The following is a 25,849-nucleotide window of genomic DNA, read 5'->3' on the forward strand; positions in this document are numbered from 1 at the left end:
AACGTAATCAAGTACTAGGTATTCGAATATTTGAATATTCAAATTTTCAACAAACCAAGTATCAGATCCAAGAAACCAAGTATCAAATGTTTGACTATATGAATATTTAACTATTCGAATACTAAATACTCGAATATTTGACTATACGAATTACATGGACGCCAATGATTTCTGCTCGTACACGTTAACGTTGAATTGATGCTGGTACCTTGATTGTGAAATAGCGTGCGGACTCTATTCGCTGCGCTGATGAGCGTTGCGTGAATTCAATGCACCATCTCTGGTAAATCAAGTACAGTCAGGAAATAATATCGAATCCAGAAAATGCTGATAAGCAACAGAAATCTGTGATAATCTTTTGTAGGACGTAACTCCTGAAAGGAACATCGTAATTCATCATTCGCCTAACAATCGCGTGCCGCGCGTTCTTTTTCTTCTGGTCGTTCGAGTATTGTACCTGTCATTGAAAGTATAATGAGTGACGTAGCACAGAAAGATGAATGTTCATTTTTTATTCGTAAATAAACGCAATAATTACGAGAGGACATTAAAACTTCCATCGATAGTCCTAGGAGACGCCATCTTGTCGTTTTCTGGAGCTCTTAATTAAAAAGAACGAGGCCTAGCCTCCATTATCCGATGGGACAGAGGAAACTCATTCCTCGGGGCGAGGCTTAGGTTTAGCACCACTTCCGCGTCTCCTTGATCCCGTTTGTCTTCCTCTGGGCGAACACTCGTTACTCCGGATTCAGTTTTGCAGACGAACAACGCCGTTAAGTTTCATTTCCTCAAAATCGTGAGACAGCTCGACGATCGCACGACGCTGTCCATTTGCCCTGCTCCAGGTCCTACGGCGATTATCGTTCTACTTAGAAGTTCGAGCTCTGGACGACACGGAAATCGACTCAGTCAGACGTCGCAGCATCGACGCTAACTTACCTGGACCGTCAACTATCGTGTGGAAAAGTCGGGGGGAAGGGAACGAGGTTGAGTATTACCCTTTGAACTCCGTCGAGCCGTGTACGACGTCAATTTTATTCACAGAAATACAAGGTAGACACAAATACGATAAATACAATAAGAAGGTGATGGTGATAATATTTTTTAATGGATCTGTATTTATGCATTCTACAATATTTTGTTAAGTTTATATTATAAAGAGAATTTTAAAAAACAGTATACATTATTTCATCGCATTTCTCAACTGTTTGTTTAATGGAGTTAATCGATTTGTGGACCGAATGGCTCAATTAAATCTCCAAATAATAGTACAACAACAAGTCTTGTCATAAAGTTAACATCCGCGATGAGTGAATATTACTAAAAAATGTTGTTCACATCAAGGCAAATAATTCGTCCTTGAAGAGATTAAATTGAACTGGTCGCGTTTCAAGTTTCGTCGCGCACCCCGGAGCAGTAAACGAACACAGCCGTGCTTTATTTACACGTATTCGTCGAGCAGGAGCGTAGCGAAACGCCAAGTCCCGCAAAAAGGTATAATTCTGGAGGAATTAACCCCGTTTTTCGTACCCTTCTTCCCGTCAAGGGCAACCCTCTGAATGCAACATTTAATCGCGTATAAACGGGACACTCGGCAACCAGGCTAAGTAACATCTTTTCCACGAGGTTTCCTTTCACCCCGGATGTTTTCCAACGCGGAGAACATTCTCGACGAGCCGCCACCCTTGGTTACCTCGGTGCGCTCTTCCTTTTTTCCCTCCAACCCCCCGTTTTGATGCGGAATGAATGGCCCTCGTTCGTTCGCCCAGCGAAAAATCGTGAAACGCGATCCACCTTGGGTCGATAATGAATCCCGCGGGGAAGACGCGCGAGAAAAAAGCCCAGTGAAAGGATCCAAAGGCGAGATCCAAAGGCGAAAACGGGGTGAAAAGAAGCTTTCAGCCGTGGCGAGAGGCGCTAACTGCGGCCCAGCCGCGACGATTTCGTTTCCATTAATTCCCTTGGCCCAATCGAGACGGGCCAGTCGGGGCGATTCACTCCTTAATGAATCGCCGAAACGACTGTAGTTTATACACGCTTCCAATTATTTTCCCAACCAGCGGAGAAAAGAAAAGCACGATTCGCGAGTCCAACGGCGGTTGACGATCGGATAAATTGGACCACCCTCGCCCTCCATTCCCCTGTGGCATTGTTACGTCCAACGGATTCAATTAAAAACCGAGACGACGTCTGCGGCTAGTCGAAAAGAAGAGTGGCTATACTTTCATCTAATTCACAACTGTTATTAGATATTTATTTCTATGAAGGAAGTGTTTACATACTTCTGAGCGAGGGGGTATATTCATATATATATATATATATATATATATGGTACACCGGCTTATGAACCAGCGATGGTTCAAAGCCATTTCTCTGTTACTAAAAATAGAAAAAAATATTGCCAAGGACAAAGTTGACATGTAGTATATTTAATTCAATGTTTCTCTTATTGTTCTTTGTTTATCTCTGAATTTCGTCTGTGTCATTAAATAAATGCACTCCCGCGACTAATATTATCAGTCTTAAGTACATAAGTCCAGATAATAATGGTGTTTTAAGAGGGTGGCGAGATACACGTCGAAATTTTCAATCGCTGTCCAATTTCTGCCGGACGGAAAAATGTGTGCGCCCCGACGTTAATAGAGTGTACCGTGGAAAATTGCCAAGTTAATTAAGAGACACCGTTCGATACACGTTTATTAAGCCTCGCCCCTGGTCTTCCCTCTGGACGATCCTCGGCCCCACCCCTCCTCCGTCACGTTGCCTTTGTAATTTTAAGGATCGTTAAAATTAACGACGTTTACTGAACACGAAAGACTGTCATAATGGCAGTAGCGCGTTCACGGTTTTCTCTTTTCGCGAGAGAAGCTTTCCCACGTTCTCTCGGCTGGAAATTTCAGCAAACCCGACCTACAATCGTATCACCCCGTCAACCCCTCCTCGTTTTTTTCTCCTCGTTCCAGAGCCATTGTTTCCCAGCCGGTGTGTCTTCCGCGGAAAACTCTTTTAATGATTTCCAACGCTACTCGCGATGGAACCAATTCTATGACGTACAGTGAGCCACAAAATTGTTGGGGTATATTTAGTTAGTTAGACGGTTCCCGGAAGTATTTTTGTTACTTCTGCTTTCGTAGCATATAGTTCGTACTATAAACTAACGAAACTGTGCAAAAGAGTAACGATATTTATTGTAAGGAAGTGAAAATAACCGATTATAATACAATGTATATATTCTTTACTCTGTAACAAAAATAAAATCGATATCCTCGCTACTTTTTAAGAAGCTTGTAATACTTCATACAAATCATCTTGTATAATAATACTTTGTTGGGCACGAATACTTGTAGTAGTCTCACTCTTTCAGTAAAACAAACGAACACGTGTATTTAATATATTTAATATATTTAAACAGGTTGAATACATATTTAAAATCTGGTTACCATTTATACAAAACACGTTGTTTATTAGTCCCGTCACCAAACACGACCTATCCCAAACTGAACCCACCCCTAAAACGCATAAATGGTTTCTCTGTAAATCGTATCGAGGTAAACTGTTGAAGAAGCTGCGAACGGTAAATATAACGATGTTTCCTCTTCGTTTGCGCTTCTCGAGAAAAATCGCACTTCCAACTTTAACGTTCTTCCACATCAAGTTCCACGGAGGGATGTTCGCCAACTTGCAGCTTTGTTCGGGTCTAGGGGGGGGAGGGGTTGGTCGCGAGTAATCCAACTCTTTCCGACGCAGCTTAAAACTTGGCGCCGTGATCGTTTACGAGACGTCAGAAGAATTTATGTAATGCGCCGGAATGCGGTCAATTGAAAGCGCGATGCTTTTTTTATCGAACGGAGGGTTAGGGGTTGATAAATCCGCTTGGTTTCAATTATCCTTTGCCACTGGACCGCATGGACGAGCTTGGAGATTCGATTCTCACCGACTCGGCAATTTTTGATGAACTTTCCTAATTTTCCCGAGTAGTTTTCTTCGTGCTTCGAAATGAGAACAATCTCGAACTTCTTCGACAAATTAACTTCCGATGTTATCGCGGTATTAATATTTTTCAACCTTTAACCATTATCGTCTAGGCCGCGCCAAAGTTAATACGTTCAGTTTTAAAGGAGATCGAATAACGATCTTATATTTTGCTCTATATTTGTTCATTTTGTATATATTCCAGAGTTAAATTATTACTTACACCCTTAACAAAATTTGTAATTAATAAATGAGTTCGTACCTCAAAAATCAAGCAGAAATCTCGAAATATCAAAGATTATCAGTTAGATTTCCTCTGAATATCGATTAATTTGCGATCGGTCGTCTCTTTTAGTGAAAGGAGGTATCCGAAATGAAATTAATTACTCGTAGAAACGTTCCGGCAGGTAAACGTGACGCGGAATGTCCGCACGTTTGCACGCATTACCAAACTCTGGGTTAAAGTTAAACAATATGCTCGGCGCGATGTGTAAAACTAATCCATTTCCCGTCGAGCGCGAATTATACACGGAACCAACTTATTCGAGAGTTGTAAACTGAATCGCATTTCCCTCTGGATTCCGTGGAGTTCTTAATTCAAGGTGAATGATTCAATCGCACGTAGGCAAGTTTCAGCAATGTTTGCGGGTAAATAAAGAGTTGCGTCGGTGCATTCAAGCTTTCCTTCGCAAATGTTAGCGTTGCAGTCTCGAGAATATCTCGACGATTATTTATTAGTCAATTAGGCGGTTACAAGCATCCCCATTTATCTTTATTATACATTTCGACCGCCAACCGACCGTTTTTATTTTTTATACGATTCTTTTCCAGTATTGTTGTGTCTATAAACAAGAAGCCACGAAACAACGCCTATGGCAACTAACTCACAGACACGACTATCAGCGCCATCGGCACTGCTTACATTACCTAACTAAACTTGAACCACGAAACTGGAACCCTATATACAGTGGCGGACGTTTTTACGAGTTTACGAGATATATGATTAAACGAAATACGAAAATATGTAAAATTCTACGAGAATGGCAAATTTTGATTAATCAATTAAGTCAATTGACTCAAGATTTCATTTACGAATGAAACTTTTTGATGAGCTTGCAACTCTTCTGTTTGGACTCTTTGAGCCTAATACCTATTTATCCCCCCTAAATCTTTCGTTTCGATATTTCAATCGCTCTCGTTGCGCGAAAGTTTGTCGAGAAGCAAACGTCACACTCGAAGACCACTTCCCGCGAGATAAAGATTCATTATAGGTATATTACTGACGTCACGCTTCTAACGACCATCTTCTTTCAACCGGTCAACGCCGAGGGGTTCATATTTTTACGAAACGCTTCCCCATTCGTGCGAATTACGGGACAACGATAATTTCGTCCGACCTCGGGTTTGATTGAAATAAATTTAATTGGGGCTGCTCCGGTTTCAGGGGAAGCTGATCCGATTGTGCCCGTTTTTCACCAGCGTGTTCTTTTTATAATTTCGACGAGACGCCGCATTATGCAGAGGCATTCAGTTATTTTCGACGTACCCGAATAGGGGTTTAAGAATACATCGTCGGAGCTGAATCAATAAATGGTCTCTCGATGATAAGGCGACCTCCGCGGAAATATAATACTAGAAATGTGACGTTTCCATCCCACCCCCATTCCACGTTCCAATGGAGCTTTGCTGCGACATAAATGATATTCAGGGAGATTGAATTAACAGGCTGGTATCGAGTTTCGTCTCGTTAGGTAAGTTTCTCTTCCGCGTCGCTGGCACGTTTTTTTCAACTCGGTTAGGACATTGCGTGCAGTTGAAGGGACAATTTTTAACTTTGAGTGGGGAAATTAATTCCTTATGATATTCATGCTGTTTTGAAAATTTCGAACGTTTCTGTTCAATTATATTGAAAATATTTTTAAATCGCCAAAGATTTGACCGTTTATGTCACAGGCTGTACGTTGAATTGATCGAACATAAAACTTTAAAGGATCAGAAAACAGATTTTCTTTTAATTATTATCTTGTTGTTAAAAGTCTCTAGAAAATATCATTTAAAATAACAAAGAATCGTATAAATTTTTATAATAAAAAGATTAAACTCGATAAAATGAAATGAAGGCACAAATATTTATACAGATTTTAAGAAAGTACGCCATTTTTTGCAGGTAAAAATAAGATATTTTGAAAGTCTTAGACGAGAATAGCACCTTGAAGAGTAGCGACGAGTGCGAATGCCGAGTCGAAGGATTTTAATTAATTTCACTCTGGCGCGTTATTATTCCTCGAAAAGGTCAACGCCAGAAGCATCGATCGTAATTGAATCCCGGCACAAAAGCTTCTTCATTGGCTTCCATGCTTGGAACTGGCATCTTCAGCGACTGTCTTAAGTCCTGGCCAATTCAGAAAGGGATTTATTTCATATCGACGAGAAATGAAAATTCTCTGTCTATCGTCTCTGTTACCCTATCGTTCATTGGAAAACTGTAATCTTCTGGCCCATTGTGATGCTCGAAAAATCAATTTTAACTTGTTCTTTCTTTCGTTTGTTTAACTTCGCATCAACCATTTTGCCTGGATTTTTAGCGTCTATCTGGAAGCAGTAACGTTTCATCGTTCATTGTATAATTTAATGCGTTTCCAAGACTGTAGAAAATTTCAAGGAATTTCTTCCTTGTCTTGAAAATTTATGAAATCGTCTTTTATGGCGGGTGTTATGTTGGTGTGCTATGTATTGGACGAGTATGATTCACTTCTTCTTCTGTACTATTTTAATCAGCATATTTTAAGGTAGTTTGTCATTTGCAAGATTTCACTTTTCTTGTGCATATCTCGCATTTGTGAAGGTATAATAATATGTTATGTAGTTATTTTTATTAAATATGTACATATGGCTTACGTAGGGAGGCTTAGGAAGGTAGAGAAACAAGGACGAACCTAGGTATGGCTAACGTAGGGAGCCTCAGGAAGATGATATGCGGACGAACCCACGTATGGCTAACGTGGGGAGCCTCAGGAAATGTTAGTATTAGGTAACAGTTCCTGTTTCTCGATGTTCTACGAGCGGTAAATGTACACTTTAGTGGATACTGGACTGGTTATTATAATTGATCAACGTTAATTTAAGACGATTAATATATACATTCTGATGTGCACCGGGACTTACAATTGTTATGAGAGTAATTTGTCGCGGTGTACTAATTGTGAATTTAAGTCGTTACAATTACGAGTTTGTTTAACGTGTTCAATTTCGATTCGGCGAAGCAAGAATCTAATTCTTCCCGATTTTATATTATTATTATAGACATTAACATATTAAATTGGGATCAGTTGAAAATGTTTCATAAAGATTTTTAAGACTATCGCGAAATTAAATATATATTTTTTTCCAGACAAACTGCTGCTCCGGTTAATATTTCAATCAATATCTAATTGTTCCTTTTCTAAAGTGAGTGAACAAGTAATATTATTTTCAATTCCAAGTTTTTTTTTCTGTTAATTAATCTGACATTTAAACGTTCTCGACAGACGGGTCTAATAGATAACACATCTCCAATCGTTCGTGTTGTGGTAAATTGATACTTTGAAACGTAACGTTCCGACAACCGCATTTATCTCGACTAAAAATAATCCGTAGTTCCTCGTAACAACTACCGCCTTCTTCGCAATAGGAACTGGAACGATCGATTTTTCGTCGTAATCACGCAGGACCAGATGCTTCGAACGGAGAATCAATTAGGCTGTCGCCTAAATTAATCTCGCGCGAGAGATTAATTTTAGAACGTTTCGTACAATTCGATCGAAATTCGGCTTGAAAGGAGAAATCCTGAATCTCGCCTAATTTCATTTGATGAACTTTGTCGGAAGCCATCAAAACACCCTGTATTTCCATTTCTGCTTGGTTTCATTTTCCATATTTTTCCATTTTATTAAAACGGCCCGCTGTGTTCCGAGCGGTAATGGCAGCTTCGCTATTTGTCGAGAACGAGATATACTCGATAAGGGTGGGCAAATACTGCGGCACGACTGCGACGTTATTTAAATCCCAGTATTTGCAAATGCGAATTTTCTGTGTTTGTACTTGCACAAAAATCAACGATGGACGATATACGAGTGTGCTACTTCACTTATTTTAGGACAATCCCTGACACAATGACTAACAGAAAATATACATCATTAAAGCATTCGCTATAAACATTCGTTTCAAACAATTATGTTTCAAACCTCGGTTCAATTCCGAAAGAATCCTAACTTTTTTAATGTTTAGACTAGAATGTATCCATAAGGGGTAACACCGTTTTACCTACCCGAATTTTCAGGCTTTTCCAAGAATTTTTTTATTGTATCGTGTAAATATTAAACTAGAAAATCATTTTTAATTTTTTCCTTTTTACAAAAATGGCGGCTTGGCAGACGATTTAGTGGAGCGTCTAAAAAATAAATGGTTACGCGGTGGGCACGGTAACTGAAACCAGGTTCAAGCTGGAACAGTGAAACAAAATTAATTAGTTCCCTTAGTCCAAAAGTTAGTAAAATACGTAGTCGTTTTTAAAAATATACATTTTTAATCGAATGGCATCGTTCTAAAGTAAAATTCGTTATTTTGAAACATCCAAAGTGGCGTATCCCCTTAAGCGACCCAGTAACTATCACGAGAAAGTGAACATCCGGTTAGGTCTAATCCAGGGATGATAGCTACAAGCTCCGGGATAGCTAATTTTTTTTCGTACCCGATCAATTTCTGTGCACGCAGGTGTGGCCAGCGTGCGAGGGATTGAAAATTAATTGGAAGAGGGCACGATTGGTCGATGCGTATCAACTACGCAAGTGGTTGATGGAAAATTGTAATCGGTGAGATTGAATTTCCCCAGGCGTCACGAGATAGTTGCTGCCAGGAACGATCGTTGTTGGAGTATGATCTGACAGCCTACAGTAGAGTGGCTCTTTCGAATTTTAATCCTTTCAGATTCTTAAATGCTTCGAAATATCTAGAAACGAATTCCCCAAAAATTGTCAACTTTCCATCTCAATTCATAGTTACTTCCCATCTCACAAAAGCTCTGTCGTCCATTTCTGGGTAGCGTAGTAATCAACGTGTTAAAATTCGAAAATCACACTTTTAAGAACCACCCTAAACCTCCATCTAACTATAAAACATTTATAACATTTCGTTATTGCTTCATAGCCCCAAAAAGATTAGCATAAGTCATTTGAAGTAGTCTACAGAATTATTCAAATGTTGACAAGAGAAAACAGGAAAGCGTCGAGTAATTTCTGTTATGCATCGACGAGCAACTACATTCGCAAGGACAAACGCACAATTTTCGACTACTCCAGTCTCTGGCCGCAATTTTCCCTAGTCCAGAGCACAGAAACTGAATTGCGACGATAACCATAATGGGAGGCAAGTCCTGAGACATAAAGGCTCGATGGACTCTATAGGTTGCTGACGCTTCGTTGATCCTGTAAAGACTACGTTCTTCGGCTCAGCCACCATATTTGAATAATTTGAACCGCTCCTGGGCGCTCTACGATCGTGCCTCGAGCCATAATAAGTATCGCGCTCGCTTCCTTGAACCTGACCCAGTCGCTCCTGTGTCTCCTTTCGGTTCAGCCATCCGGTTATGTAGGTCAGAAAAATCTACCACACTTATGCAATGTGTCCCACGAACACCGATGTCACCTCAATGTCTTCGTCATTTCAATTTTCACGCGAAATTGTTTTGCAGAAAAATTGTAAAGCTTAAAGTGATACATAATTTGATACAAATGGTTTTTCTACAGATGGAGGCTTATACGTAGACAGCAAAAATTATTATATATTATATAATTAGATAAAAATTGAATCTGAATGTTTCACTCTCTATATATTATAGTATAAACTTTTTTATATCTTAGTATATTTGTGTTTACTGTTTTACCGTTTGAATGGTGTTTGTTCTTGAGTAGCCGTTCACCCAAGTCTCCAATATATTACACACACTTCCCGATCGTCAATGCGACAATATAACAACACAAACAAGACGAGTTATACGATAATGTATGAAAAATAAGAACTGTACCGAATTAAGGCTGGCTGGCCACAAAAATTTCGTTTTACCATGAAACACCGTGGCATAGTTGCGAAACGACGCGGATCAAATGAAAATTGACAAAGTGCCGGTAGTAGCAGGCGTTAATAACAACTGATATCGTGTCAGAGGGATAGGGGCGAATGCGAGAGTCGATCTATGGGGTCAGCGAAAGGAGGTGATGCATGCGGACAGCCGGAGGAATATATTCGAACGAGCGTTTAACGCAAGCATAACCGACGTTAACTGTGTTTCAGAGAACGAGCACCAACCTGTGGGGCGAGTGGATGGGTGTGATACACGGCGACGAGGTGGAATACGTGTTTGGCCATCCTTTGAACACGTCCTTGCAATACACCGAGAAGGAAAGAGACCTGTCCCGTAGGATGATACTCTACTTCTCTCAGTTCGCTTACACGGGGTGAGTTTATTCCTTGAATTTCATGAAATTCATGTTTCGCAATGAGGAATATTAAGCATGAAAAATTCAGTTATTTCGATTCATGTCAGAACAATGGCTTTAGAAGCCTTCATTTTCGTTTTGAAATAACATTATTTAAAATACTATTTCAAGTAACACGTTATTCTATTTCATAATTCTTTGAAATAGTCGCTTGAATTTATTGCGAAATTGTTCTTCGAAATACTATCAGGTGACATCACAAGTACATGACGGTTTTTAATTTAAAAGCGATGAAAATGAAACGACAAATAATTCCACGTTTGTTATTCAAACTTCTCGAAGAAAGAATTTCGCACAAAGCAAATTATTGTAACGGTTTCTTAAAATAAATTGTCAAATTGAAAATGTCAAAATAATTCGTTATTTTGAAATAGCTATCATCAAAAATGAATTGATATTAATTTTGTTTTCGAATAACTGTATTACCAAAAGGTATCAGGCTCACTTATGCAAAATGAAATAACAATATCATGATAACAATTGTAAAAATGTTTAACGTACATCATATATATTAGATGTATGTTTTCCATATTATTGTTCGTCAAAATTGCATAAAATTCACAGTCTACTTATCATTTTACTGCGAATGTTTATGCATTTATGGCAAGTGAATATATAAAAAAAATGTACAAGTGGAATATTGGCCCCTTCGTATAATTGAAATTGCATATAAAATATTTTTTGTATCTTCACGATTGGCAGAAATATTCCGGTTTACGTGAGCCAACCCGAATGTAAATTTAAATTATACATTTAACGTAAACTTCAGCAATGTGGTGTCATTTTCCCAAAACTCCACAGGATTGTCTGGCAGCCGTCGATTCTCCCTCCATTATTTAAAACCGTCTCCATCCGAGGGGACGGTAGCTCGAAATTACTGGATTTCGTATTCAAGACTATCCTCGTTTGGGGTAGAATACGGTTGATATGGTCCTCGAACATTTTGTTGGAGGAACAATGGTCTATCTAGAAGAGAGAGAGATCCGTATGACAAATTTGACTTGCATAAAGGGAATGCTTTTAAAACGTTTAAGGCTCCTCGAGAAGAATTTTGAAAGTTAGGTTCTGTAAAGAGGAGGAGGACGATAATGTTGGCCTAGTTAATCGCTAGGCGGATAATATTTCAACTAGGAGAGTTACCATTCGACGTAACTGTACTTAACGTTTTTTTCTAGTGGTAATATATATGTATAATTAAATATTTCAAAAGGGGATACATTTAAACGTACAGGTGCTCTTATTTTTAATTAGTAGACGAAACAAAATCTTTGCAAACGTACCTGCACAAATTATTATTATTGTAAATGCAAATTATTATAAATTGCCTGAATAACTTCAACTTCAACATTTCTACTATTATAAGTAACTTCCAATTGAATAATTTCTACTTTCATAAATAATCCAATTTTGTGTGTTCATACATTCATAATAAATACGTGCGCGATGTCAGCTGGTGGATCAGTTCTGTGCAAACGTTAGCTATAGTGGCCAAACAATGCAACATTAACAATCCTTCGGGGAGGATGTCCCGCCCGGGTTTTCAATCCAGGTTACATGGAAAGTGAAGAATTATTTATCGACATCGATAGATAGAGCTCGATATGTCATGTGTTGGCCAGGTATAATCTATTAACTAGCTGCAATTTCTTTTTCCACTAAGGGTAGCCACTTATTGGAGAACTTCTATCCACCAGTGGGACGTTCGTTTATATTTTAAAGGCATGCGTCATTGAGAATTAATTGTCATGACCTTCTACCTTCCCGAATGCCTAGGGTATGTTATTTTAATGAAAGTGTATCTAGTCCTGCCATAAATTCCGTTACGAGTGTTTGGCTTACTGTTAAAATTATTCGTCTGCTCTTGAAGTCCAAGGAACGTTATCCTTGCGAATGTTATCCTTGTATTCATACTTTATTCGTGAAATTTATAACTAACAGAATTATTTGAAACGATCACATTTAGCAGTGACACGCGAAACGAATTTGTAATTTCGATGAGGAGGGTCTACGAACATGTCCACATGTACAATGTTTTTTACGTACAATTTTGTCTGGGGAAAAAAATTATTTATTATCACCAAATAACCAATAAAATACCGTGTAAGTATCACAAAGATCCACGTGATAAATTATTTTTAAACGATTCGTAAAGAAATGTCGCATTTTCAGCGTTCTGATCTCCCTCCTTAAATATCGTGTAAAGTATTGGAACTGTATAAGAAAGAAGTGGTGTACATTTCCAAAGGTTTCTTGCATCCAATCTCGTCCACGTCGTGTTTCCCAGTCGTCGAGACGTCTCCTTGTAGGAAGACGCGCGACTAGGGCCTGACATTTCCTGTTAGCTCGTGAATTATTTTTCCAGGAAGCCGACGAGCGAGGAGTCCAAGTGGCCGCCCTATTCGAGGGATGAACCACAGTATTTTATTTTCGACGCCGAGAAGATCGAGCTGGGCAAAGGTCCGCGCACCACGTCGTGTGCCTTCTGGAACGAGTTTCTGCCAAGGCTGAACGGAATACCGGGTACGTACTCACCGCTAATTCAACGCGTTTCAACCGTCCCGGAATTCCTCTCTCTCGTTTTTCGTTTAGTTAGTTATGGAGGGAACTCCTTCAGAGAACCAGAAATGGGTGCTGCTACCTTCCTTCCTGTGTTAATTATTCCTGCTACCTTTACCCTTTTCGTGTTCGTTTCTCCGAGGCTCTTTGCCATCTTCTTTGATGCATTTTTAACCTGGTTCCTTTTCAGGCAAATTCATCACATTTCTATGGTTCGCAATTTTACATTTCGTGAGTGGTATCATACTGGGTGATGACGTTTGATGCTGCCGTAGCCATTTGTTATTTGTAAATATGTTCGACCAGCTTCGAAGCAATGAAATTAGGATGGTTATAGGATTATAGAGATAAATTAATTTTTGGAAAAAGAATATGACCAACGACTTTGAAAAATGTTAAAACTGCACCGAAGAGTGTAAAATAATTTCTATTTCTTTTATATTAAATTATATTAAATTCCCCTTTCTGAGGCGGCGCAAAATTAAATATTACTTACATTCAAAATGATCAAACTTGGTTTAAACTTTGTGTCGGAGGAACAAAAAATATGACCTTAAATTATTGCTGTCGTTATATCTATTTTAGACATCATACGTACATTAACGCTATTCAATGTCGCTGCCACCACGAAATGCTATCCCAAACCTACTCAGACAGTATTTGCATGGAGAGATAACCATTCCGATTTAAATGAGACACCCTATATATCTTTTGGTGGCTCTTATACGTTCACTTCCACTTAGGTTCGGAAGAATTTTTCATCGTTTCGTCAGGCATCTTCGCATGTCTTAGTTTAAGGATAGCGGCAAAGATCGATGCCTCGCCCAGAAATTGTCTGTCACAATTTCGAGGCAGAGCTTCGATAAATAGCGCGAGCTCCGCCAATCGATATCCGGGAGATTTTTCATACCAGGCTTTCCGTGTTTCATTATTCCGACCGCTATTGTTTTGGCGTGACGCGTTCCAGCACGCGTGGACTCGTTTCACATCCCCCTTGCATAATTCCCTGCTTTCGTTTATTCGTGATCAATTCGGATTAAACCTATTGTTTGGTCGAAACGAACTGCGTGTACTCTTCCAAGCTTCGCTTGTATTCTCCAGAAAAATGCCTTCCCACCTCGAATCGATGGTTCAATTTGTTGGACATGTTTTCCTTTTTTTTTTTGATAGTACTAGAAAATACAGGATGACTTCGTATAGTTAAAGAAATGCACCAACCACTTGTTACCATTTCTAACGCTAGAAAAAAGTCATTTGATGCACTTTTTGAACGTGCAGATCATTGTATTTCGGACGAGGGAGAATATTTTGAATAAACAAAATGATTGTGTTAAGATTTTCTAATTAGTTTAGTTACTAATTATGGGACAGAGGGTGTATTGGCCTGCTTACTACATTAGCAAATATTGGCTCAATTTAACAAGCATCGATTTAAGATAACCGTTTTACTTATTAAGCTCGACATCAGTGGAGCTTTTGATAATATTCTGAGAGTCATCCTACTAAATAAATATTACAATATATAGACCTGACATACAAAGGAATACTGATTAATTCATATCTAACTACATATTTCTATAAAAAAAAGCTAAACTACATATGTGGTGAAAATTCGAACAATAACTATAAAAATATGAAAATTCATAAAAGTTTTCTTCAAATAGAAGTTACTATATCAAATACTAGATTTGAATTGAAACTATCATGTGTCGTAAGATTTTACACACTGAAAACTGCATCTGAGATTGGACATGGTGACTGGTCCAGGAAATGTTGGAGATGTCTGCAAATGCAATTGTTGCATCGACACTTGGGGCCACTCGATTTAGGCTGCTCTTTTTGAGAATTGATCACCCAGAGAAATAGCTTGACCGCAGAGAGCTCGAGGCACGCGAAATTCCCAGATTAATATTGGAAAAGCAAATATAGCGTAGCTGTCTTCTTTACAAATTCGTTGGCGGATCCTATAGAAGTTGTCTGACCGCAAAACGACCGAATCCACTGCTAAAGGTACCTCCATCGATCACTGTCGAATCGAACCGTGAACCGCTTCCCCTGACTTAAAAGCTGAAAACCATTCGACAGTTGTCGACAACCAGGACTGCTATTTCCGTCTTGTTAGGTTAAAAAAAATCGGGGATTTTTTAGTTACTTAATCTACTAGTTTATAAATCCATAGATTATTCTTGCTATTTTTTAAATACTATTTCTCTATTTGAATTAATGGTCAAGAATGTATGGGAGATACAATCAGAGACAAATGTATATGAAATTTGAATTAGTCGAATATCTTCGTAATTACGGCACTTAAATGAACAAATTTATAGTTATAATCTTGTTTTTAATGTCAATTTTCTACTTTATAATCATTAATAAAAAACTATTGCCATTGTAAACGCCTTTTAATTTATAAATCTATAGATAATTCTAGCTATGTGTTTTAATAGCATGTTTTCAATTTAACTTGATGCAAATTTTTTATCCATAGAAACTGTTACAACTTTCAAACGGCTTAGTAAAACGACTCCAAACTTTTTGAAGGACCTTCGGAAACTCGTTAAAATAATCCAGAATTTTTTAAATAAATACCGGCTATTTTAATAAATCTCCTAAACATCCTTATGGTTAACACGATTCACAATTTCACTTTCGCTGGTGAACCTTAAATTAGCCGAGCCATTAGAGCGTTCCAGTAGCCACCAATTTCCCGTTGGCATTAATTAACAAGACATTTAATTCCCCTTTAATCGGATCCAAATTGCTGGCTCGCTGGCTTCTTCTGGTGATAACAATTTCCGAAACGTGCATCGAAAAACCGGTAAACGGCGTACGTCGTGCCTCAGGGGCTTCGACATAAATCAGGATCGCGTGAGTCGCGCATCATCGATCTTCAGTTCTTAAAGGGAAGTCTAATATGGGAACTGCGAACCCAGAATGATTTGAAATCTTATACCGTGGAAACTATTTCAGATATTAGTCTGAAAATTTGCATAGATACTTATGTATATCTTACGTACTAGTTTGTGGCAAAACTAATCGCTGATTTAGATCGTACGTATCGTCTGCATTTTATACTTATTTTTCTTATTTCCATTTTACCCTTCAAGAATGCTCTATATATGCAGAATTTCTACATTTTTTATTTAGCTGAAATATTTTTACATTATAGTATCCTACTAAATATCTTTTTGTGCATTTTTGCAGATTTTTGTACTAAACCAAAAAAGTTACGAATTTAAAAAAAAATGTTTTCTTTTCAAATAGCTACAGCTCTGCTAAAATATGACCACATTAGACGTTCTTTTTTTTTTAAATGTGCGTTTTTTAATGAAATTTACGAAACAAATACAAAACAAAATATTTGAACTTGTCTTCTATACAATTTTTTGATGTTTCGGAAAAAGCTTAAATTTTTCAAATTTCGGCAATTGTAATTTTTTTCTTTTTTTCCCCACAAAAAGTTTTTCTGCAAAGAATCAAAAACAGCGAATAGCTCTCGCAGTACCTAGCTTGCACACACCGCATCACCTGTTTCTCGAAACGTGCTTCTATGACCTCGAAACATGTGGCTCGCTTAGTATCGCGCTTTGCTACCCTGGTTAGGTAGGGGCATTAAACTAAATATGCTAGATTTGCGAGCCCCGACCCGTGCACACAAGAGTTATGGCAACACGACGATCCGCGTACTAGCAAACCAGAACGGTTTGCACTATTCTACGCTCCATCCAGGTCTTAATAGCGAACTAGCAACCTGTTAATCTTGGGGGAGCGATCGACGTTGATTTTAACGAGGCTGGACGCTGAACTAGCGTGCTGCTTCTTGATTTCAAACGCAAACTTATCTCTTCGTTAACTCGCTAACGCACTTCCTTGTTGTTTCTCGCAGATGCCGGGACGCTTAGCGTTCTGGCCTGGATCAAACTTGCTGCAGGCAAATATTTGTCCGCGTAGTTCGAAAAACAAGCAACACGGCTGAAAGGAAGCTCGATTACCCGCAAACTCGGCCCCGTGGAAATTAGAAAAGCGACCCGGAGCTTCTGACAGAGAAAGAGAGAGAGAGAGAGAGAGTCAGAAGAACCGGAAACTCGTTATCCTTCGAGAGATCGCGGCGTTCTTTCTCTCCTTCTTCCCAACGTGACGCAATTTCGCGCAAATTCCAACCGCCTCGTGAGCAGAGATTACAAAGAACGTCTGTGAAAACTCGTTTTTCCGTTTCGTTTACTTTTTGTTCTGGGTTTGTCAGTGGGTTTGAGCCGCGTCAAAGGGAAATGAAAAATCAGGGGCTGTAGCGACGAGCGTGGCACGGTGGAACGACGATTCCGGGCGTTCGAATACTTTCGCCCGCTCGAAATGAGCGCGAAACGAATACCTACTCTCTGTTTTTGGCCAGATTTGCGTGGCTCCGTGTTGTTATCAGAGTTTCTTGCGCTTCAATTCTCAGGCTGGCAAAATTATTTTATCTTTGGAACTCTGAAGCCACCTATAACCTATGTATAATCAAACAATTAGTACTATTGAATTGTACTAAGCTCTTCGTATGTCTTCGAAATCTGTATTGTTTCCGTATGTTCCAGATCCTGCGCCAGAGGCATGCAACAGCGCGATAGCCTCGAGCGTGTCAGCGGGATCGAAGGATCTACGCAACTCTCTGCTGATCACGGGTTTGTCGTCGATCTTGGTGGTTTCGAGAGTGATTTAAACCGTAAGATGCAAACGGATCCGTATCGATCGACCCCTCCGGAAGCCGACGATCCCATTGTTCGAACAGCCACAAAGGAATCGAGGGTTCGATTCGCGGTCCGAGATCTCGTCAAACGGTTAACACTCGCGGCTAATCGCTGATGGATCGATGGATTCGCCGAACCCCGTCGCCGTCGAACGTTACTTTTACTCCTTAACAAAACAAAACAGGACTACCGATTCCCGGATACAGACCAGACGAGGACTTAACGAGGGATTAAACACAGGAGTTGTCGTCGTCGTCGGTTTCTCCTCTTTTCCGTGAAACGTTAACAGGATATCCCCTGTTCATCGTTACGACGGAACAGATTTAATAGAGCGAACCGTGGGAGGCCAGGATTCGACTCGCAGGGGGGTGGGGTGGGGGGGAGTCAGGAGGGTTAAAAGATTGATGAACGACGGTGACTGTAGTCGCAAAAACACGGACAGGTTAACGAGTCGCACGTCGCACGATCCTCTCGGCACGACGCGTCGCGACGTCTCGACGGAGGAGACCCGACCTTCCTAGGGACGGGAGGAGGGCTATATCGATTTTCCAGCGAGACGACAATCGTTCCAGTGGATTCTAGGTCTTGAACTCGAACCAGCAGACCGACGGGAACGAATGGTTGGTTGCCTTGCGATTACGAGAACAATAAATCGGGAGAATCTATTAACTCGTTCGAAAAGTTCCAGGGCATGTTAAATAAAAGAGAAACTACTTGTATAATCATCAATTTACGATTGGTCACCTTCGAAATAATTCCCGTTGCATGCTACACGCTTATGCCAACGTTTTTCTCGTGCTTCAAAATATTCCACGGTGGTCTGGAAAGTTTGTGGCATTTTTCAAGGAAAATCTAATTTTTCAATTTGAATATTTTAAATTTATTTCAACTGCTACCTCTTGCTACATTTAATTCCATTTAAATTTAATATTTTAATAAGCGAACGAACGAGATCGCGACAGCGACTAATGATATTTGAGTTTTAAATTCTCATAATAAGGTCTGATTCAATTTTGAGCAAAATTAATCCATAAATACCTTTTGTAATTCTTTAATTTCTTCGATACATATTCGTTGTTTATTAACGTTTTCAAAATGTTTTTAATAAATCTTAAAGAGGATTAAGCTTTGCGTAAAAGTTCTCGCTATTTTCTACAACAAAGGAGAAATTAAATGGATTCTTAGTTTTTTCATCTTCAATTATTTCATATTCCTTTGCTCAAATCGAATAAACACACATCTCACTGTTTCTTGTAAACGAGCATGACCTGGAACTTTCTGAATAGGGTAGCGCATCTACATCCGAAAGTAACGCTAGGTCGTTCGTTCGAAATACAGTCGGAGGAGAAATTCGTATGAAAATGAGGAAACTACAGGCATTCGATTCGAGAATGATAACGCGTTGCGATCCGATGCGAGTAAATAATAGAGTATCCGTGGCGATCGATAGAGCGCCGAGAGGGAAACGTGCGTTTCACAACAGTTGAAGCTGGGACTCGCTCCAGGAGTCGATACCCGCTCTTAACCACCTGTTCGTGCGATCGATGCCCACATGACAAAAGTTTCATTAGTAAAACGCAACAAGTGCCCGTTTTACATAAGAACGTGATCCCGAATCCCTTGGATTGCTTCCAGGAAGTCGACAGCGTTAGTTTTCAGACGTTTCCGGGAGCACCAACCCTTTCCAGCCGCTCGTCTACCTCGTAATCCATTCCCAAATCAGCCACAAGTTACGTGCACAGAGATTGGCGAGTTTTAAACGTCTAAGCAAAGTTGCGAAACGACTTGCCACGAGTTTCGATCTGGAATTGACTGACTGGAGATTGCGGACGACCCACCGAGCAGTGGAGTTCTTTGACAACTCGAGACTAGTTTGCGAATTGGAGTGTGCCTAACACGAGCCAGAGGATCCAGGAAATGGATTTCTTCGTCAGACTTTAGTAATCATCGCTTTTCTGGGCATGCTGTGTGATTCTTCAGAAAAGAAGATCTCTTGGTATGAAATAAAAATTCTTTTGGTTCCCTCTTGTTCGACACATCAGCTGAATTGAACGTAGAGGCAACGAAACATTCTAAAGTTTAAAGAGAACTCCATAGAAGAAGCAGCTCATGTCTCATGATATCTATCAGTACACAGTAATATGTTAGAAGTGCACAGTGATGTTGAGTGGTCACGCAACAAACCATTCGGTTTTCCACAAGGGATTACCGAGAAAGGAGCTTTATTCCTCCAGTACTCTCCGTCTCAGAAGAATCAAGTGCGCTTTCGATCAAGGTCATCGAAGGAATCAGCTTTGATTCCTAAGTTTCCATTCATTTGGAAGTGTTTAATCTCATTACAAAGTGGCGCTCTGTTCACCTGCTCCAAGAGGAATTATCAACGAAAGAATTGTATTCCCCTAGCATCTTTCACTTTGGGAGAGTCCAGTGTACTTTCGACCAATGTCATCGAGTAAACAGCTTCGATTCCTGAATATTCATCACTTTGAAAAAGTCCAATTCAATTATATTGCCAGATAGTACTATACAGTCTTATTCTATCTAGAAGAATCTAATGCACTTTCGACGACGGCCACCGAAAGTCCGTCAGATTGAAAGAGTCCAGTTTAATTCGATGGCCAGACTCCATTCGATTGTTTCAAGAAAAAGCACCCCAAGCTCTATCTATCTCCTACCTGACAATCTTACCCGGTTTAATCAATTTTAAACCGGTGTACTGGCCAAACTAATGTGGTGTCGTCGGTAGCTCCCCATAACTCTAACCTGACCAATCTAACGATCTACCTAAACCATATCTACATAAATCGCCACCAAATGCATCTCGTGGAATAACAGACTCCACTGCTCCGAAGGAAACGTCATCTATATAATGCCAGAGGATGAATGTTCCACTCGAATGACCAGCCAATACAGTCTCAAGCTTTGTACAATTGAAACCAACTAAAATTGATTTTGCGTCATCGTTAAAAAATTGTAAAATATGTTATAGAGTCGCGTTAAGGAAATACTTGTAGATTTAGAGCAGAAGTATTCAAGGCGCAGTCACAGACCTCCGAATTACAAAGAATTTACCATTATCGACAAGGAACTATAGCCACCATCCACTAAAGCAATCAACCGATCCGAGAGAAATGACGCGTAACAAGAATCGTCATCACGTCGAGTTGTAACTTCTCGAAACTAGCTTAAGGATTCATAGATGACGTCCTCGAAAATTTAGCAGGTTAAGTGCAGACTGGCGTTCTCGCGGCTCGAGATGGCGTCATCGAGCACGGAGAGTACCACTTGCTCGCCGAGATGTAAAAGGAAGAAGAGGAAAGACGACGGATCGTGTCAGTTACCCGAGGAATTCACGGTCCGCTTGTCTGGCCCGCGAAATTGGACAAACTCGCCTCTCTGGTGTCCTTTCGGGCTCCTGGATCGTTGTAAATAAATTTCCTGTCCCTCCGTGACGTTCTCTGAAGTTCACTAGAACCTCGGTCCGACGATGGAGGGATCCCATCGTCGAGGACATCGAGGTTTTCGCGATGAAAGTCGGCGACCTGGAACGATCGCGCTTGCTTTTCAAAACCCCTATCGGGTCTTTGATTTTTCTCCGAATCGGTGCTTCGAACTGTTCGATCTGTTCTCGACGATCCAAGAATCTGAGAATTTCTCCGAATCGGTGCTTCGAACTGTTCGATCTATTCTCGAAGGTTTAACAAATCCAAGAATTTCTTTGAATCGGTGCTTCAAATTGATCGATCTGTTCTCGACGGTCCAAGGATCTAAGAATTTCTTTGAATCGGTGCTTGGAACTGTTCGATCTGTTCTCGATGGTCCATGGATCCGAGTTCCATTCTTAGCGGAGCAACTATTACTAGAACTAGAGCGATAGAGCGGTTTGCGTTTGTTTAGATATTCACCCGCGGGTAAGGTGACTCCGTCGAGTCGATCTTCGCGAATCGAACGCGAGAGGAATCTTTGAAAAATATTTCTCTGTCCGTGCCACCCTTCTTCTCCTCCCACGAGTCGCGAGACCCCGATTAAAACATTTTCGAACCCTTTGAGCGCCCTTATTACCAAACAGTAGAACTATTGCGCGACTGAGCTTCCCCAAAAGGCCGCGAATATCTATAAAAGATTTTCCCCGTTGAAAAAATCAATTCCGACTCGATGTCGGTAAGAAAAATAAATTTGGCCAATATGGAACTCTGCGATTGATTTGGCGCTCGAAGGGTCGGCAACGCGATCCACTCGATCGTTTCAGGGGAAATCAATCTTCAACGCGAGGACCAGGGACGTAAGAAACAAAAAAAAAGAAAACTACTTTTGATCTGGACTTTCGAGATGGGCACAGTTAACATGACAATACCGTCGATGAAATAAATCTTTAAAGTAGATAAATTAAATTACTAGAAAATACGTATTTAGAAGAGCCAAAAAAAAAAAAAAAAATTAGAGAAAGTACTACCGGTCGGGAGTAATCTGTCGTTTTTAGGTAGAAAGAGTTCAAAGATGACGATAACGATCTTAGAGTCCATTTAGGGGAAAGGAGTCCAGGTCAAATTTCGAACAACCCTCGAAAATTCGAGCGAAAGCGAATGGTGCGACGCAGCGTTCAACGATAATTCGATCTTCTTGGAACGATACACTTTCATTCGATTAGATTCCATACCTTCTTCTTTCGGATTTCTCAACGACACTTTTACGCGCGATAAAGACAAAGGAAGAACCCTCGGGGGGTTAAAATGCATACACATATTAGCGTGACGGTGAAAAAAAATTTCGTTCCATTTGTTTGGCTCGTTTTTTTTTTGCGCCATTTACGGAGCAGAAAAGTTTTCGCGCACCGGTGAAAACGCAGCGGCGGGGATTAAACAAAGCTGGGACGAGGGGACGAGAGAGATTTTTCAGTTTCGTTGCACGGCTGCCAAAGGTCACGGGAGGTAGAATAAAACATAAGTGAAAAAGAAATGGCACCTCGTGAATTAATCGTAACCACATTACAAACAAAATAGACACTTAAGGGATGTACCATTAAGCGATGTAAATATACGTATACATATTATATATGTATATATATATATATATATATATATATATACACATATTCATATACATATATATATACATATATATAAAAATATATATGTACACATGAATCTATATACATATGAATATAAATATACATACAGCTGTATATCTAATTACGTGTGACGTCAAACAGGTTGACGTAGAAGTAAGACAATTAAGGCACCCGTGTAATTTTGCTCCGTGACGTAGGTACACGGTGACATTTAGACACAGTAACGATTAAGATTAATCATAAATGTATCGTTAAAGGGCCGTCTGGCGATTTCTGGGTCACAACAGAAGCGCTGTGAGAATGATCGGCGATCGTTTCTCGCGAGACGAGATGGAGATTTGGGAAAAACGAAAACCATTCCGAGTTGAGAGGGCAGTCTGGCGCTTTTTCGAAAGGGTTACATGTTGCTTACGAACGAAATGCTAAATAAACTTAGAACTGAACGTGGACACACAAGGCTCACTCACTCACACTTAAGGGGTGAAATAGGTTCAGGACTAAATTTTTTAATGATACGTACGAACTTTTTTCCCAAGAAAGGAATGTATATAATTTATCGAAACTTTGAGAACACTTTATGCATATATTCAAATAATTATTGTAATTTTTTTTTACTGCGATATAATTTAAAAGAAATAAATTCTCTATTAAAAGTTAAAGTAAAATTCAGTTAGTACGTCAAACCATAATATCCGGTACAATATTGAAATGAAATGACAGGATACATACTGAAGACGACATATTTCCAAAAAATATGTAAAAAAAATATTTTCCAAATCCAAAGAATCTATGCTGTTAAATTCATTATTTCGATTTATCATTTATTTATTTTTATAGCGAAAAGAGCACATCCGACAAACGATTTAGTAATTATGGAACTTTCGATTGACCAACACACTATAGTATTCGATACAATTTTATAATGAATTGGGAGGATATATACTCAAGATCGTGTACTTTAAAAAAAAAAAAAAAAAAAAAAAAATGAATCTTCAATCTGCAATTACCAGACTGCCCCCTTAAGAAGAATTTCGATGAAACTTGGTTCGCGAGAATTGCAAGTCTCATCCAAATCTATCACAGAGCTAAGCGGGCCTAAACGAGACCTAATCAGAGCTACGTCTGGCCTAATCTCGGTCGAGTGTAAGGTTCGGCTCGACCTAACCCAGCCTAACTCGCGCCACGTTCTAGGCGACCCTCGATAGATCCCACGCGATGAATCCTAACAGACAACGTAGCAGCCAAAGTTCCTCCGGAACTTGATGCAAACTTCGAGTTGTGAAATTTTGAACAGGACAGGGAAAGATACTAAAATAAAGTTTCCAGGATTTCTGAGCCGTGAAACTCTGCACTTGACTCGAGAAGTCGACTGCTCTCCGCGATCCTCGAAATCTGGGGGGAGACTATCGGCGTTAGGAGAAGCAGAACCAAGTAAAAGGAATCGAACGAGCTTATCGACAGAGAAGCGGAACAGTTTAATCTCGTCTCGCGGCCGAACGAAACGCTGAAACGTGAATCTTCCATTTCGTACATATCACCTATATAAATATATCATATAGCGAGAGTCGATTCTATCCGATAGATCTTTTCGTAGCTAAAGCATCGAGTGTTCGATCATCCGTGTCACAGCGCGTGCACACACTAAACGAAGAGAACAGAGAAAGAATTCGGTATTTTGATTAAAGCGAGAAAAGCGAACATATTTTCTACCAAGTGACGTTGTCTGGGGACTTGGCGTCCCTTGCAGGCTTCGTCGGAAGGCTCAACGACTCGCGATCGATGCCGCGACGTCGCTCGTCGTCTCGATCCTCTAAGCTCCTTCTTAGGATTCGAACCATTGCCGTTCGAAAATCACTCACTTTTATATCCCACTTTTGGCTAAACAAAATTCATTTTTAAGGAGCACCGTGTTACACAACTGAGTAAGGTTCCTTTCATTGTGCAATTAACGTTATTGCTTAGAATAACGTTGCTTTTTCTACTTCAAGATTCTTGAAGCAGGTAGAGAGAATTAAGGTAGTTGTTCCATGGATTTATCTAATTTAGGATTTTAACCAAATTTCACTCGATTATTCTTTGATTAAATATAAACCATATCAGCCTATCTCGATTTAAATTGACTATCAAATGTATCAAAATTTTGTAATTTTAACACAGACTCTTATGGAACATACAGATTTTCACGTGAATTTTTTCAATTTAAATCAAAATGCTATTCAGGAATTTGCCGAAAATTTTATATGTTATAAAAACCGATATTATGAACCACTGAACAAAAAATAACAATTATTGACCGCACCCATTATTGAGGTATAATTTATTAAAATCTGGAACTCAACGTAGAGAAGTTGCATAATATATATTGATTTATTATATTGGTTTCTTATGGACCTGTCTGAGAGCAGTAAGATTGTACTTTTATGAAAGTTTCCAATCGGTGATATTCGACAATCTATACTTTACATGATTATCTCGTAACAACTACCTTAAATATTGCAAGAAATTGTTAATATTTCACCATTACTCTCATTATTTCTTGCATTAAAGCTATGTTGATCCACTCGACAGGAACTCCTAAATAGTAGGTGCTCCGTTCGTGCCAAAAACCTAAAAAAAATCTGTCTAGGGTGCAAGCATAACACTTCCAAACTAAACCTAAGCCGTGTACTACCTAAGGGTCTACTGGAAAGCTCTGTTCACTCCACTCGTGTGGCAGCAATTCAGAATATTTGTTGCATTAATTTTTTCATTATTTTTTAGGAATTTTGTAACATACTGCTATACACCTAAAGAAGACCATCCTTTATTGGTCCGATCGGCGACACATTCAGAAAAAATAAATGATATGTATTTGTTTTAAGGGCCAACAATATTATATTTGCTCTTACACAAATTATGATTTTCAACATGAAAAATAAATTACAACGTTAGTTCTTTGTTAATGCTATCGGCATATTGATACTTGGAAACAATAAAATTATAATTTATCATGA

The 25,849-nt window shown here is 39.4% G+C and overlaps 1 protein-coding gene across 1 annotated transcript in view; it reads left to right on the plus strand.

Annotated features, from left to right (window-relative positions):
- Positions 1–25,849, plus strand: part of LOC128881585 (acetylcholinesterase) — a 120,809-nt gene extending 94,960 nt beyond the window's left edge. The window contains exons 4-6 of the mRNA XM_054132789.1: positions 10,300–10,463; positions 12,868–13,025; positions 17,636–25,849. Coding sequence (XP_053988764.1) covers positions 10,300–10,463; positions 12,868–13,025; positions 17,636–17,760 — 447 coding nt within the window. The 3' untranslated portion in view covers positions 17,761–25,849. The remainder of the gene's footprint in view (positions 1–10,299; positions 10,464–12,867; positions 13,026–17,635) is intronic.

The sequence above is a fragment of the Hylaeus volcanicus genome, chromosome 8 (genome assembly GCF_026283585.1).
Source record: "Hylaeus volcanicus isolate JK05 chromosome 8, UHH_iyHylVolc1.0_haploid, whole genome shotgun sequence".
NCBI lineage: Eukaryota > Metazoa > Arthropoda > Insecta > Hymenoptera > Colletidae > Hylaeus > Hylaeus volcanicus.